The sequence below is a fragment of the Bombina bombina genome, chromosome 8 (assembly GCF_027579735.1).
Source record: "Bombina bombina isolate aBomBom1 chromosome 8, aBomBom1.pri, whole genome shotgun sequence".
NCBI lineage: Eukaryota > Metazoa > Chordata > Amphibia > Anura > Bombinatoridae > Bombina > Bombina bombina.
The window spans coordinates 7,474,874-7,488,482 of NC_069506.1; the positions used below are offsets into that span (position 1 = coordinate 7,474,874).

Here is a 13,609-nt window from a genome sequence, read left to right on the forward strand (position 1 = left end):
TGCTTATATGCAGCCGTGTTATACCACTGGTAAATATTGTGCTTATATGCAGCCGTGTTATACCACTGGTAAATATTGTGCTTATATGCAGCCGTGGTATACCACTGGTAAATATTGTGCTTATATGCAGCCGTGGTATACCACTGGTAAATATTGTGCTTATATGCAGCCGTGGTATACCACTGGTAAATATTGTGCTTATATGCAGCCGTGTTATACCACTGGTAAATATTGTGCTTATATGCAGCCGTGTTATACCACTGGTAAATATTGTGCTTTTATGCAGCCGTGGTATACCACTGGTAAATATTGTGCTTATATGCAGCCGTGTTATACCACTGGTAAATATTGTGCTTATATGCAGCCGTGTTATACCAATGGTAAATATTGTGCTTATATGCAGCTGTGGTATACCACTGGTAAATATTGTGCTTATAAGCAGCCGTGTTATACCACTGGTAAATATTGTGCTTATATGCAGCCGTGTTATACCACTGGTAAATATTGTGCTTATAAGCAGCCGTGTTATACCACTGGTAAATATTGTGCTTATATGCAGCCGTGTTATACCACTGGTAAATATTGTGCTTATAAGCAGCCGTGTTATACTACTGGTAAATATTGTGCTTATATGCAGCCGTGTTATACTACTGGTAAATATTGTGCTTATATGCAGCCGTGTTATACCAATGGTAAATATTGTGCTTATATGCAGCTGTTATACTACTGGTAAATATTGTGCTTATATGCAGCCGTGTTATACCAATGGTAAATATTGTGCTTATATGCAGCTGTGGTATACCACTGGTAAATATTGTGCTTATATGCAGCCGTGTTATACCAATGGTAAATATTGTGCTTATATGCAGCCGTGTTATACCAATGGTAAATATTGTGCTTATATGCAGCCGTGGTATACCACTGGTAAATATTGTGCTTATATGCAGCCGTGTTATACCACTGGTAAATATTGTGCTTATATGCAGCTGTTATACTACTGCTAAATATTGTTCTTATATGCAGCCGTGTTATACCACTGGTAAATATTGTGCTTATATGCAGCTGTGTTATACCACTGGTAAATATTGTGCTTATATGCAGCCGTGTTATACCAATGGTAAATATTGTGCTTATATGCAGCTGTGGTATACCACTGGTAAATATTGTGCTTATTTGCAGCCGTGGTATACCACTGGTAAATATTGTGCTTATAAGCAGCCGTGTTATACCACTGGTAAATATTGTGCTTATATGCAGCCGTGTTATACCACTGGTAAATATTGTGCTTATAAGCAGCCGTGTTATACCACTGGTAAATATTGTGCTTATATGCAGCCGTGGTATACCACTGGTAAATATTGTGCTTATAAGCAGCCGTGTTATACCACTGGTAAATATTGTGCTTATATGCAGCCGTGTTATACCACTGGTAAATATTGTGCTTATAAGCAGCCGTGTTATACCACTGGTAAATATTGTGCTTATATGCAGCCGTGTTATACCACTGGTAAATATTGTGCTTATAAGCAGCCGTGTTATACTACTGGTAAATATTGTGCTTATATGCAGCCGTGGTATACCACTGATAAATATTGTGCTTATAAGAAGCCGTGTTATACCACTGGTAAATATTGTGCTTATAAGCAGCCGTGTTATACCACTGGTAAATATTGTGCTTATAAGCAGCCGTGTTATACCACTGGTAAATATTGTGCTTATATGCAGCCGTGGTATACCACTGGTAAATATTGTGCTTATATGCAGCCGTGTTATACCACTGGTAAATATTGTGCTTATATGCAGCCGTGTTATACCACTGGTAAATATTGTGCTTATATGCAGCCGTGTTATACCACTGGTAAATATTGTGCTTATAAGCAGCCGTGTTATACCACTGGTAAATATTGTGCTTTTATGCAGCCGTGGTATACCACTGGTAAATATTGTGCTTATATGCAGCCGTGTTATACCACTGGTAAATATTGTGCTTATATGCAGCCGTGTTATACCACTGGTAAATATTGTGCTTATATGCAGCCGTGTTATACTACTGGTAAATATTGTGCTTATATGCAGCCGTGTTATACCACTGGTAAATATTGTGCTTATATGCAGCCGTGTTATACCACTGGTAAATATTGTGCTTATAAGCAGCCGTGTTATACCACTGGTAAATATTGTGCTTATAAGCAACCGTGTTATACCACTGGTAAATATTGTGCTTATAAGCAGCTGTGTTATACCACTGGTAAATATTGTGCTTATATGCAGTCGTGGTATACCACTGGAAAATATTGTGCTTATAAGCAGCCGTGTTATACCACTGGTAAATATTGTGCTTATATGCAGCCGTGTTATACCACTGGTAAATATTGTGCTTATATGCAGCCGTGTTATACCACTGGTAAATATTGTGCTTATATGCAGCCGTGCTATACCACTGGTAAATATTGTGCTTATATGCAGCCGTGCTATACCACTGGTAAGTATTGTGCTTATATGCAGCCATGTTATACCACTAGTAAATATTGTGCTTATAAGCAGCGTGTTATACCACTGGTAAATATTGTGCTTATATGCAGTCGTGGTATAGCACTGGTAAATATTGTGCTTATACAATTGGTATACTACCCTACAATATACTGTACTATACTGTACTATACTATAGTATACTTTACTGTACAATAGTATACTACACTACAATATTCTGTACTGTACTATACTGTACTGTAATATAATATTGTTTACTTTATTCTACAATAGTATGCTTCACTACACTGTACTATACTATTGTATACTGTACAATAGTATACTACACTACAATATACTGTACTGTACTATACTATTGTATACTTTACTGTACAATAGTATACTACACTACAATATACTGTACTGTACTATACTATACTATTTATACTTTACTGTACAATAGTATACTACACTACAATATACTGTACTATACTGTACTGTACTATACTATTGTATACTTTGCTGTACAATAGTATACTACTAAACAAAATACTGTACTATACTACTGTATACTTTACTGTACAATAGTATACTACACTACAATATACTATACTGTACTGTACTATACTATTGTATACTTTACTGTACAATAGTATACTACACTACAATATACTGTACTTTACTATACTGTACTATACTATTGTATACTTTACTGTACAATAGTATACTACACTACAATATACTGTACTGTACTATACTATTGTATACTTTACTGTACAATAGTATACTACACTACAATATACTGTACTGTACTATAATATACTATACTACTATATACTTTACTGTAATATAGTATACTACACTACAATATACTATACTGTACTATACTGTACTGTACTATACTATTGTATACTTTACTGTTCTATAGTATACTACACTACAATATACTGTACTATACTGTACTATACTATACTGTACTATACTATGGTACCATGTATAGGCTGCTACAAAACAGCATTAAAAAGGTGGTTTTAGATACCTACCGATCAGCTTGGTTGCCCCAGCACACTGTTGTCTTTCATGACCCCTTAAACCCAAAAATGTACTGTATGTCTTGGATATGAAAGAGCTCAACTTAAACATAGTAAAAATACTGTTGTGTATAAAGAAGATAGCACTGTGCAAACTGATTTTAAATCTAACTGGAAGTGCATGTTTGTGCACAACTGATACCTAGGGACAAATGTTTATTGATTTATAAGGACAACTCCCAGAGCTCTACTGGTTATCAGCCACGTAAAAGTATATATTTTATTCACCACAGGACCATATTGTTTTCAATAAAATCTAATACAATTTAACTTGTCCTCTATTAGATGCAAGAAACAAAACTTAGTTTAACGTCCCATAAGTTCTAGTAGCTTTATATTTTGTTTGTGTATTCTATGATTGTGCGCAAGAGTTTTCCCTTACAAGTATTAATGTGTGAGCGGTAATCAGTGCTTAACTGTTTTTTCTACAGGTCTATAATAAAGTTGCGAGGCCATTTCCGCGGCGATTTGTTTTACCGCTGAATATCAACAGCAACACACCAGTATATAAAGACTTGAATCATTTAAATTATACAACGGCCACTGCAGTTAAACGAGCCGATGGAACGGTATGACGTAGACAGCGCCAGAGGCTAAGGGTCACGTTTATAAGAGGGGCCATGCTTCCTCCCTCTTGAATACATTTACCTTCTAGGTTTCTCCTATCCCTCCCCAAACACAGCCCTCAGGGTACAACCTCTAAAAAGAAAAGTCAGTCCTGAAAAAAAGACAATCTCTAAACAACCACAGTTGTATTTTCCATCCCTCTGTAAAATGCAGCTAATCAGTTTAGTGACAGTAAGCAAGAGGTCAATGTCACAATTACTCTAATTATCCTGACAAAGATTATTTGCTTAGAATGGACAATATTAGAAATGATATAACAGTTAAATATAAGAAATGCCCCTAATGATCACGTTGATACCTTTATCCTCTGCTAAATGAAGACACATCACTACATCTATATTTTGCAGCGTTGTTTGCTTAATGGTATATTAAACACTTTGAGATGGTTATATGAAATGATAAATTGTATATAAAAACCCCTCTGAAATATACTTTCATTATTTATTTTGTCCCCTTTTCCTGTAATTCCATTCTGAAATTGTGAGCTTTTCAGTTCCTGTTAGAAAAGGAAGAGCAGAACACTGTTATATAACACACAGCCATTGGCTGCACACTCTAGTGACCTATTTATAACTGTCCCTAATTGGCCACAGCAGAGAAAGTAACCTAAGTTACAACATAGCAGCTCCCATTGTTTTATAGACACCAAAACTTTACACTTATTTTGTCACTATTTAAACAACTAATGATACTAAAAAATACATCTACATGTTATTCTCAGACTAATCTGTTCTTTGAGTGCATCATTCTATTTAGCATTTATTTAGTGTTTAATGTCCCTTTAATCTGAGTTGCCATTCTAAATCCTGATATTGAAATCCATACATCTTAAGAATGATAAATCACAATTGCAAGAAAGTTGCAGTCTTTAGGTTCAGCAGTTTATGAAATGGGATTTTAGATGTTTACTTATTTAGATCCAGATTACTAGTGGAGCGCAAATGTTTGCACCAAGCTCTAAGGGGTTTATCATGGGGGTTTGCGTGCAAAGCGAAAACAGTTTACTTTCAACTCATAATACGAGTGCAACCCGAAGCACGGAAAAAGCTTACTTCTAGTGCAATTAACGCTAGAGCGGAAGTGCTAATTTGCGCTCCACTCATAATCTGGCCCTTAGTATTGTCACATATCTTTAGACACAGCTACAGCACAAATAGCTGAAGAGCTCTACTTGGGATTTGAAAGTAAGCTAGCTCTTATGTTTATGGGGCCGATTTATGTAAGTGCGAGCGGACATGATACGATGTAGTGTATCATGTCCGCCACATATCGATAAATGCTGACAGCATACACTGTCTGCATTTATCATTGCACAAGCAGTTCTTGTGAACTGCTTGTGCAATGCTGCCCCCTGCAGATTCACGGCCAATCAGCCCCTAGCTCAGCCTGATCGTATAGGATCGGGCAGATTGATGTCTGCAGCCTCAGAGCAGGCGGACAAGTTATGGGCAGCGGTCTTTAGAAATAAGGGGCATCAAGCTCCATTTGGAGGTTGATATTTCGGCCCCCATATGTGGGTCTGTCTATCTACATATCTACATATCTATCTATTTACCCTAGGTGTGGTGCACTTATGAAAGTCTTCACAACAAATGCCTGGAGGAACTGGGAGGCTTAGAATTTCCACAAATCAACTACTCCATGTATAATACCAAGAAGTACCGCTACTTTTATGGATGTGGATTTCAACATCTTGTGGGAAGCTCATTACTAAAAGTGAACGTAGAAACGAAGGATCTGATGGTAATAAATATTTATCATGGTTTTGTTTATATGGACTTGATTTCCATTGCTGTTGTAAGCTGTGAAATCTGCTGGGATCAAGTGTCTCTGTTATAGAGATGTTTTATGTTACCCCCAGTTTATAAACTACTAGACCATAATCCTTAACATCATTTCCCAAATAGACAATAGGGTGGGGATCTGTAACCTCAGACTACTCACAATATGGTGCACTTGAGTTTATCTTCATTTAAGCTTAAAGGGACACGAAACCTAAAATTTGTCTTTCATGATTGCGATGGAGCATACATTTTTACATAACTTTCCAACGTACTTCTTTTATCTCATGTGCTTCATTTTCTTGGTATCCTTTGTTGAAAAACATATCTAGATATGTTCAGGAGCTGGGAGCTAGCTGCTGAATAGTGTCTGCACATATATGCCTCTTGTAATTGGCTTACTGGTGTCTTCAGCTAGCTCCAAGAAGTGCATTGCTGCTCCTTCAAGAAAGGATAGCAAGAGAATAAAGCAAAATTGATAATAGAAGTAAATCAGAAAAATGTTTAAAATTGTCTGTTTTATCTAAATTATGAAAGAAAAATTGTGGGTTTCATCTCTCTTTAAGGGATAGAAAGGATAAAAATGAAATGTACATAGGTGCATTTCAATTTGAAATAGAAGCAATATACCTTCATTAGCAAAAATGCTTCTAATAAAAGTTATTACCTCTGAAGGTGTAATTTGTGCCATACAAGCCACTGCTGACTCACTGAGAAGGTGTGGCATTTGTATACTGGTGCACGTGCACTCACAGGATATGTGTGTATGCTGCAGAAAAACAGAAATAACTTTTATTAGAAGCATTTTTGCTAAATGAAGTATAATGTAAAATGCGTCTGTTTCAAATTGAAATGAACCCATGCATATTTCATTTTTGACCTTTCTATCCCTTTAGCTGGCCCAAGCAGTAAGTCGCATTGTAAAGTTTGATAGTGGAGAGCCCTGCAATGGGCTTGCAGCACCTTAAGGGTTAATGCTTGGGAGGGAATGAAATAGGAGAAGATGGATTTTCGGGGGGGGGGAGGCAGCGTGGTGGTGCTAGGATGGGCTTACCTTGGTCTTTAAGTTCTCTTTCTTCTACTGGATTCTTCCTGCTGCAATGACATCACTACTTTGTCCATTAAGTTTCTGTTAGAGTGGTGTCCCTTCCTGGGGGGCTGAATTTGGGATTGACCCCTGCCAAGGTGTTCATTCAGTAGCTAGGGCATAGGGGATGTGCTTGTTGGGCCTGCCAGACACACTGATCAAGGCCCACAGAAGATGGAGCCAGCCCAACATTATTATCTTTCATTTGGGAGGTAATAATTTGGGCCTTATTCCGATCTTACACTTCACTAAGATTATACCGTCCGACATAGGGTAGAGTAAAGCTTGGGCATGGGTAGTGTTAGTGGAGTGGTCCAATGTGATCGCTAGGATCAATTGGCGGTACATGATTTTAGACGGGGCTGGGTACAGGTTAAGGAAGACACTAAACTGGGATGCTGGTAGAACAGTCATAGGGTTGGGAGATTTTGTAGTATGACAAAAAGCAATTGAGGCAGACAAAAGAGAGTTTTACAGGCAAGATTGGCTATACTTGTCGGATAAGGGACTGGATATCTTTATTGAGGATATCAGAAGGACTCTGAGCCCCTCCTGTAAGTTGGGAGTATAGGGGTCTGGATGGCGGGAAGGAGTATGGGAGGCTAACTCTTGTTAGGAAATTTGGTAGCCTTGAGTATCGGGGTGAGGGAGGATTGGGAGAGTGATGACCAAACTGATGGGAAGGGAAGATTGCTTTGGGAAGCACCCAAAGTGCCCCTTCCTTCCTTCCTGCATGTAGGTCGGCCAGGAGTTCTCAAACCCCCTAAGTATCATCTCCTAGGGGGGCGAAGCAAAGCTTCACTGCAGTTGGGATGGGGCCGCTTACCTCTTGTAGTTCTTAGTAGTTAAAAGTCTCATATGCCGCCATCTATGTTATATGTGTGTATTGTTATCCCATACCTAGTCTCTTTGTCATCTGTTACAGGTAGGGTACATTAAGGGGATAGAATAGGCAACTTCCCTGGGGAATGACCTCTGTAAGCCTTTAATCACTTAATGCTTTCAGCTATTGGCCATGGGGAGGCTGAGTAGCTTCTACAAGTGTTTAAGTCTTTATAGAGCACCATGTTCAACAAGCAACCTTGAGTGTGTTTTACATTAAAGTGATGGTAATTTACATAGTTTAGAAGCCTGATTCTAATAAAAGAGATTATAACTAGTAGAGTCTCTAACTTTATTTTTTAAAAAGTCACTAAGGCCTAGATTTAGAGTTGGGCGGTAGCAGTCAAAACCAGTGTTAGAGGCTCCTAACGCTGGTTTTGGGCTACCGCCGTTATTTGGAGTCAGTCAGGAAAGGGTCTAACGCTCACTTTTCAGCCGCGACTTTTCCATACCGCAGATCCCCTTACGTCAATTGTGTATCCTATCTTTTCAATGGGATCTTTCTAACGCCGGTATTTAGAGTTGTGGCTGAAGTGAGCGTTAGAAATCTAACGACAAAACTCCAGCCGCAGAAAAAAGTCAGTAGTTAAGAGCTTTCTGGGCTAACGCCGGTTTATAAAGCTCTTAACTACTGTGCTCTAAAGTACACTAACACCCATAAACTACCTATGTACCCCTAAACCGAGGCCCCCCCACATCGCCGCCACTCGATAAAATATTTTTAACCCCTAATCTGCCGACCGCCACCTACGTTATACTTATGTACCCCTAATCTGCTGCCCCTAACACCGTTGACCCCTATATTATATTTATTAACCCCTAACCTGCCCCCCACAACGTCGCCGCCAGCTACCTACAATAATTAACCCCTAATCTGCCGACCGCAAAGCGCCGCTACCTACGTTATCCTTATGTACCCCTAACACCGCCGACCCCTATATTATATTTATTAACCCCTAATCTGCCCCCCTCAACGTCGCCTCCACCTGCCTACACTTATTAACCCCTAATCTGCCGAGCGGACCGCACTGCTACTATAATAAAGTTATTAACCCCTAATCCGCCTCACTCCTGCCTCAATAACCCTATAATAAATAGTATTAACCCCTAATCTGCCCTCCCTAACATCGCCGACACCTAACTTCAATTATTAACCCCTAATCTGCCGACCGAATCTCGCCGCTACTGTAATAAATGGATTAACCCCTAAAGCTAAGTCTAACCCTAACACTAACACCCCCCTAAGTTAAATATAATTTAAATCTAACGAAATAAATTAACTCTTATTAAATAAATTATTCCTATTTAAAGCTAAATACTTACCTGTAAAATAAACCCTAATATAGCTACAATATAAATTATAATTATATTATAGCTATTTTAGGATTTATATTTATTTTACAGGTAACTTTGTATTTATTTTAACCAGGTACAATAGCTATTAAATAGTTAAGAACTATTTAATAGCTAAAATAGTTAAAATAATTACAAAATTACCTGTAAAATAAATACGAACCTAAGTTACAATTAAACCTAACACTACACGATCAATAAATTAATTAAATAAAATACCTACAATTACCTACAATTAAACCTAACACTACACTATCAATACATTAATTAAATACAATACCTACAAATAAATACAATTAAATAAACTAACTAAAGTACAAAAAATAAAAAAGAACTAAGTTACAAAAAATAAAAAAATATTTACAAACATTAGAAAAATATTACAACAATTTTAAACTAATTACACCTACTCTAAGCCCCCTAATAAAATTACAAAGCCCCCCAAAATAAAAAAATGCCCTACCCTATTCTAAATTAAAAAAGTTCAAAGCTCTTTTACCTTACCAGCCCTGAAAAGGACCTTTTGTGGGGCATGCCCCAAAGAATTCAGCTCTTTTGCCTGTAAAAAAAAAACATACAATACCCCCCCCAACATTACAACCCACCACCCACATACCCCTAATCTAACCCAAACCCCCCTTAAATAAACCTAACACTAAGCCCCTGAAGAGCTTCCTACCTTGTCTTCACCATGCCAGGTTCACCGATCGATCCAGAAGAGCCTCCGATGTCTTGATCCAAGCCCAAGCGGGGGGCTGAAGAGTGACGTCCATCCTCCGGCTGAAGTCTTGATCCAAGCGGGCAGAAGAGGACATCCGGACCAGCAAACATCTTCATCCAAGCCGCATCTTCTATGTTCTTCAATCCGATGACGACCGGCTGATCTTCAAGACCTCCAGCGCGGATCCATCCATCTTCACCGAAGACTTCCCGACGAATGACGGTTCCTTTAAGGGACGTCATCCAAGATGGCGTCCCTCGAATTCCGATTGGCTGATAGGATTCTATCAGCCAATCGGAATTAAGGTAGGAAAATTCTGATTGGCTGATGGAATCAGCCAATCAGAATCAAGTTCAATCCGATTGGCTGATCCGATCAGCCAATCAGATTGAGCTCGCATTCTATTGGCTGATCGGAACAGCCAATAGAATGCGAGCGCAATCTGATTGGCTGATTGAATCAGCCAATCGGATTGAACTTGATTCTGATTGGCTGATTCCATCAGCCAATCAGAATTTTCCTACCTTAATTCCGATTGGCTGATAGAATCCTATCAGCCAATCGGAATTCGAGGGACGCCATCTTGGATGACGTCCCTTAAAGGAACCGTCATTCGTCGGGAAGTCTTCGGTGAAGATGGATGGATCCGCGCTGGAGGTCTTGAAGATCAGCCGGTCATCATCGAATTGAAGAACATAGAAGATGCGGCTTGGATGAAGATGTTTGCTGGTCCGGATGTCCTCTTCTGCCCGCTTGGATCAAGACTTCAGCCGGAGGATGGACGTCACTCTTCAGCCTCCCTCTTGGGCTTGGATCAAGACATCGGAGGCTCTTCTGGATCGATCGGTGAACCTGGCATGGTGAAGACAAGGTAGGAAGATCTTCAGGGGCTTAGTGTTAGGTTTATTTAAGGGGGGGTTGGGTTAGATTAGGGGTATGTGGGTGGTGGGTTGTAATGTTGGGGGGGTATTGTATGTTTTTTTTTACAGGCAAAAGAGCTGAATTCTTTGGGGCATGCCCCACAAAAGTTCCTTTTAAGGGCTGTTAAGGTAATAGAGCTTTGAACTTTTGTAATTTAGAATAGGGTAGGGCATTTTTTTATTTTGGGGGGCTTTGTTATTTTATTAGGGGGCTTAGAGTAGGTGTAATTAGTTTAAAATTGTTGTAATATTTTTCTAATGTTTGTAAATATTTTTTTATTTTTTGTAACTTAGTTCTTTTTTATTTTTTGTACTTTAGTTAGTTTATTTAATTGTATTTATTTGTAGGTATTGTATTTAATTAATGTATTGATAGTGTAGTGTTAGGTTTAATTGTAGGTAATTGTAGGTATTTTATTTAATTAATTTATTGATCGTGTAGTGTTAGGTTTAATTGTAACTTAGGTTCGTATTTATTTTACAGGTAATTTTGTAATTATTTTAACTATTTTAGCTATTAAATAGTTCTTAACTATTTAATAGCTATTGTACCTGGTTAAAATAAATACAAAGTTACCTGTAAAATAAATATAAATCCTAAAATAGCTATAATATAATTATAATTTATATTGTAGCTATATTAGGGTTTATTTTACAGGTAAGTATTTCTTTCATGTAATTAGCAAGAGTCCATGAGCTAGTGACGTATGGGATATACATTCCTACCAGGAGGGGCAAAGTTTCCCAAACCTCAAAATGCCTATAAATACACCCCTCACCACACCCACAATTCAGTTTTTACAAACTTTGCCTCCGATGGAGGTGGTGAAGTAAGTTTGTGCTAGATTCTACGTTGATATGCGCTCCGCAGCAAGTTGGAGCCCGGTTTTCCTCTCAGCGTGCAGTGAATGTCAGAGGGATGTGAGGAGAGTATTGCCTATTTGAATGCAGTGATCTCCTTCTAAGGGGTCTATTTCATAGGTTCTCTGTTATCGGTCGTAGAGATTCATCTCTTACCTCCCTTTTCAGATCGACGATATACTCTTATATATACCATTACCTCTGCTGATTCTCGTTTCAGTACTGGTTTGGCTATCTGCTATATGTAGATGAGTGTCCTGGGGTAAGTAAGTCTTATTTTCTGTGACACTCCTAGCTATGGTTGGGCACTTTGTTTATAAAGTTCTAAATATATGTATTCAAACATTTATTTGCCTTGACTCAGAATGTTCAACTTTCCTTATTTTCAGACAGTCAGTTTCATATTTGGGATAATGCATTTTAATTTAACATTTTTCTTACCTTAAAATTTGACTTTTTCCCTGTGGGCTGTTAGGCTCGCGGGGGCTGAAAATGCTTCATTTTATTGCGTCATTCTTGGCGCTGACTTTTTTGGCGCAAAAATTCTATTTCCGTTTCCGGCGTCATACGTGTCGCCGGAAGTTGCGTCATTTTTTGACGTTATTTTGCGCCAAAAATGTCGGCGTTCCGGATGTGGCGTCATTTTTGGCGCCAAAAAGCATTTAGGCGCCAAATAATGTGGGCGTCTTATTTGGCGCGAAAAAATATGGGCGTCACTTTTGTCTCCACATTATTTAAGTCTCATTTTTTTTTTTTTGAAAATTATTTTTTTATTGAAGTTAAAGCATATAACATCAAAACAAAGACTCGCCCTAAGGCAAAAGTTACAACAGAGAGAAAAATACATTGTCTATACAAAAGCATAATTGAGATCATAATATGCATATTGAGCAAGTAAAAAATACATTTCAAGTCTGGTTATGAAGATAGACAATATCTTTGGCGAGAAAAAAAAAATAGAACTTCATTTTATATTATCAGCGTATGAACTCCACATTCTAGTAAAATATTATCTAAAACCAAAATATCAGCCTGTGGAGGTTTAATATAAGTATCAGCCACTCTTGGGCCGAGATATATAAAGGGAGGGGGATATTCAGCGGGTAAGCACCGCTATATGTATAGGTAAAGGGGGTGGGAGGGCGGAGCCATATATAAGTGTAAGTAGCATGAGGTACTAGGAGTGGGCCCGGGAGAGCACAAACATAGAGACTGTAGGCCAGGGAGCTAGATTGCTAAAAAGATAAATTAGATATGTCTTGGGAGATTTGTCTACTTAGGAGTGGGTAGTGGGGCGCAGTGGTATCTTAACTCTAGGTAGAATAACTAAATAGTGGCATAAGGCAACTCTGTTAATTATAACAGCATTATGCATATAACTAAGGAGTAGATCTGTTTGTAAATTATTTAGTGGGTATTATTAGGAGAAAGGTATACCCCGCTACACTGGCATACATTAGAATTAGGAATAGCAAGAATACCGCCAAACCCCATAAAAACATTAAATCCAGCAAGTAGTCAAGGTACTTCAAAGTGCTAATCCCTATCCTTAGCGGAGTACTACACTACAGCGGAAGCTAAGGTGATTGCTAGGCCATGCTGAGAATATGAATTAGGCAATCTAACCTTATCTGAAGATTTTATACCCTCCATAGACAAAGAGGACAATTAAGGGTGAGAGACCCAGGGCAAGTTGACTGAATAGAGCCTTAGATGATCAAACAAAATACCAATATGCTTGGTGAATAAACATGCTCTTGTGTGGCCTGCTAAAGAGCATGTAATAGATTATTAAAGGTATATAGAGTGGCGTTCTG

At 38.3% G+C, this 13,609-nt stretch overlaps 1 protein-coding gene across 3 annotated transcripts in view; it reads left to right on the plus strand.

Moving 5' to 3' along the window:
* LOC128637944 (carotenoid-cleaving dioxygenase, mitochondrial-like) overlaps nt 1-13,609 on the plus strand; it is an 89,880-nt gene that overhangs the window by 46,467 nt on the left and 29,804 nt on the right. For 2 of the 3 annotated variants that reach the window (XM_053689830.1, XM_053689829.1), the window contains exons 8-9: nt 3,992-4,129; nt 5,748-5,930. In XM_053689830.1, the coding sequence (XP_053545805.1) occupies nt 3,992-4,129; nt 5,748-5,930 (321 nt within the window). Of the gene's footprint in view, nt 1-3,991; nt 4,130-5,747; nt 5,931-11,753; nt 11,757-13,609 lie in introns of all 3 variants that reach the window. The other variant, XM_053689831.1, reaches the window with a different exon arrangement.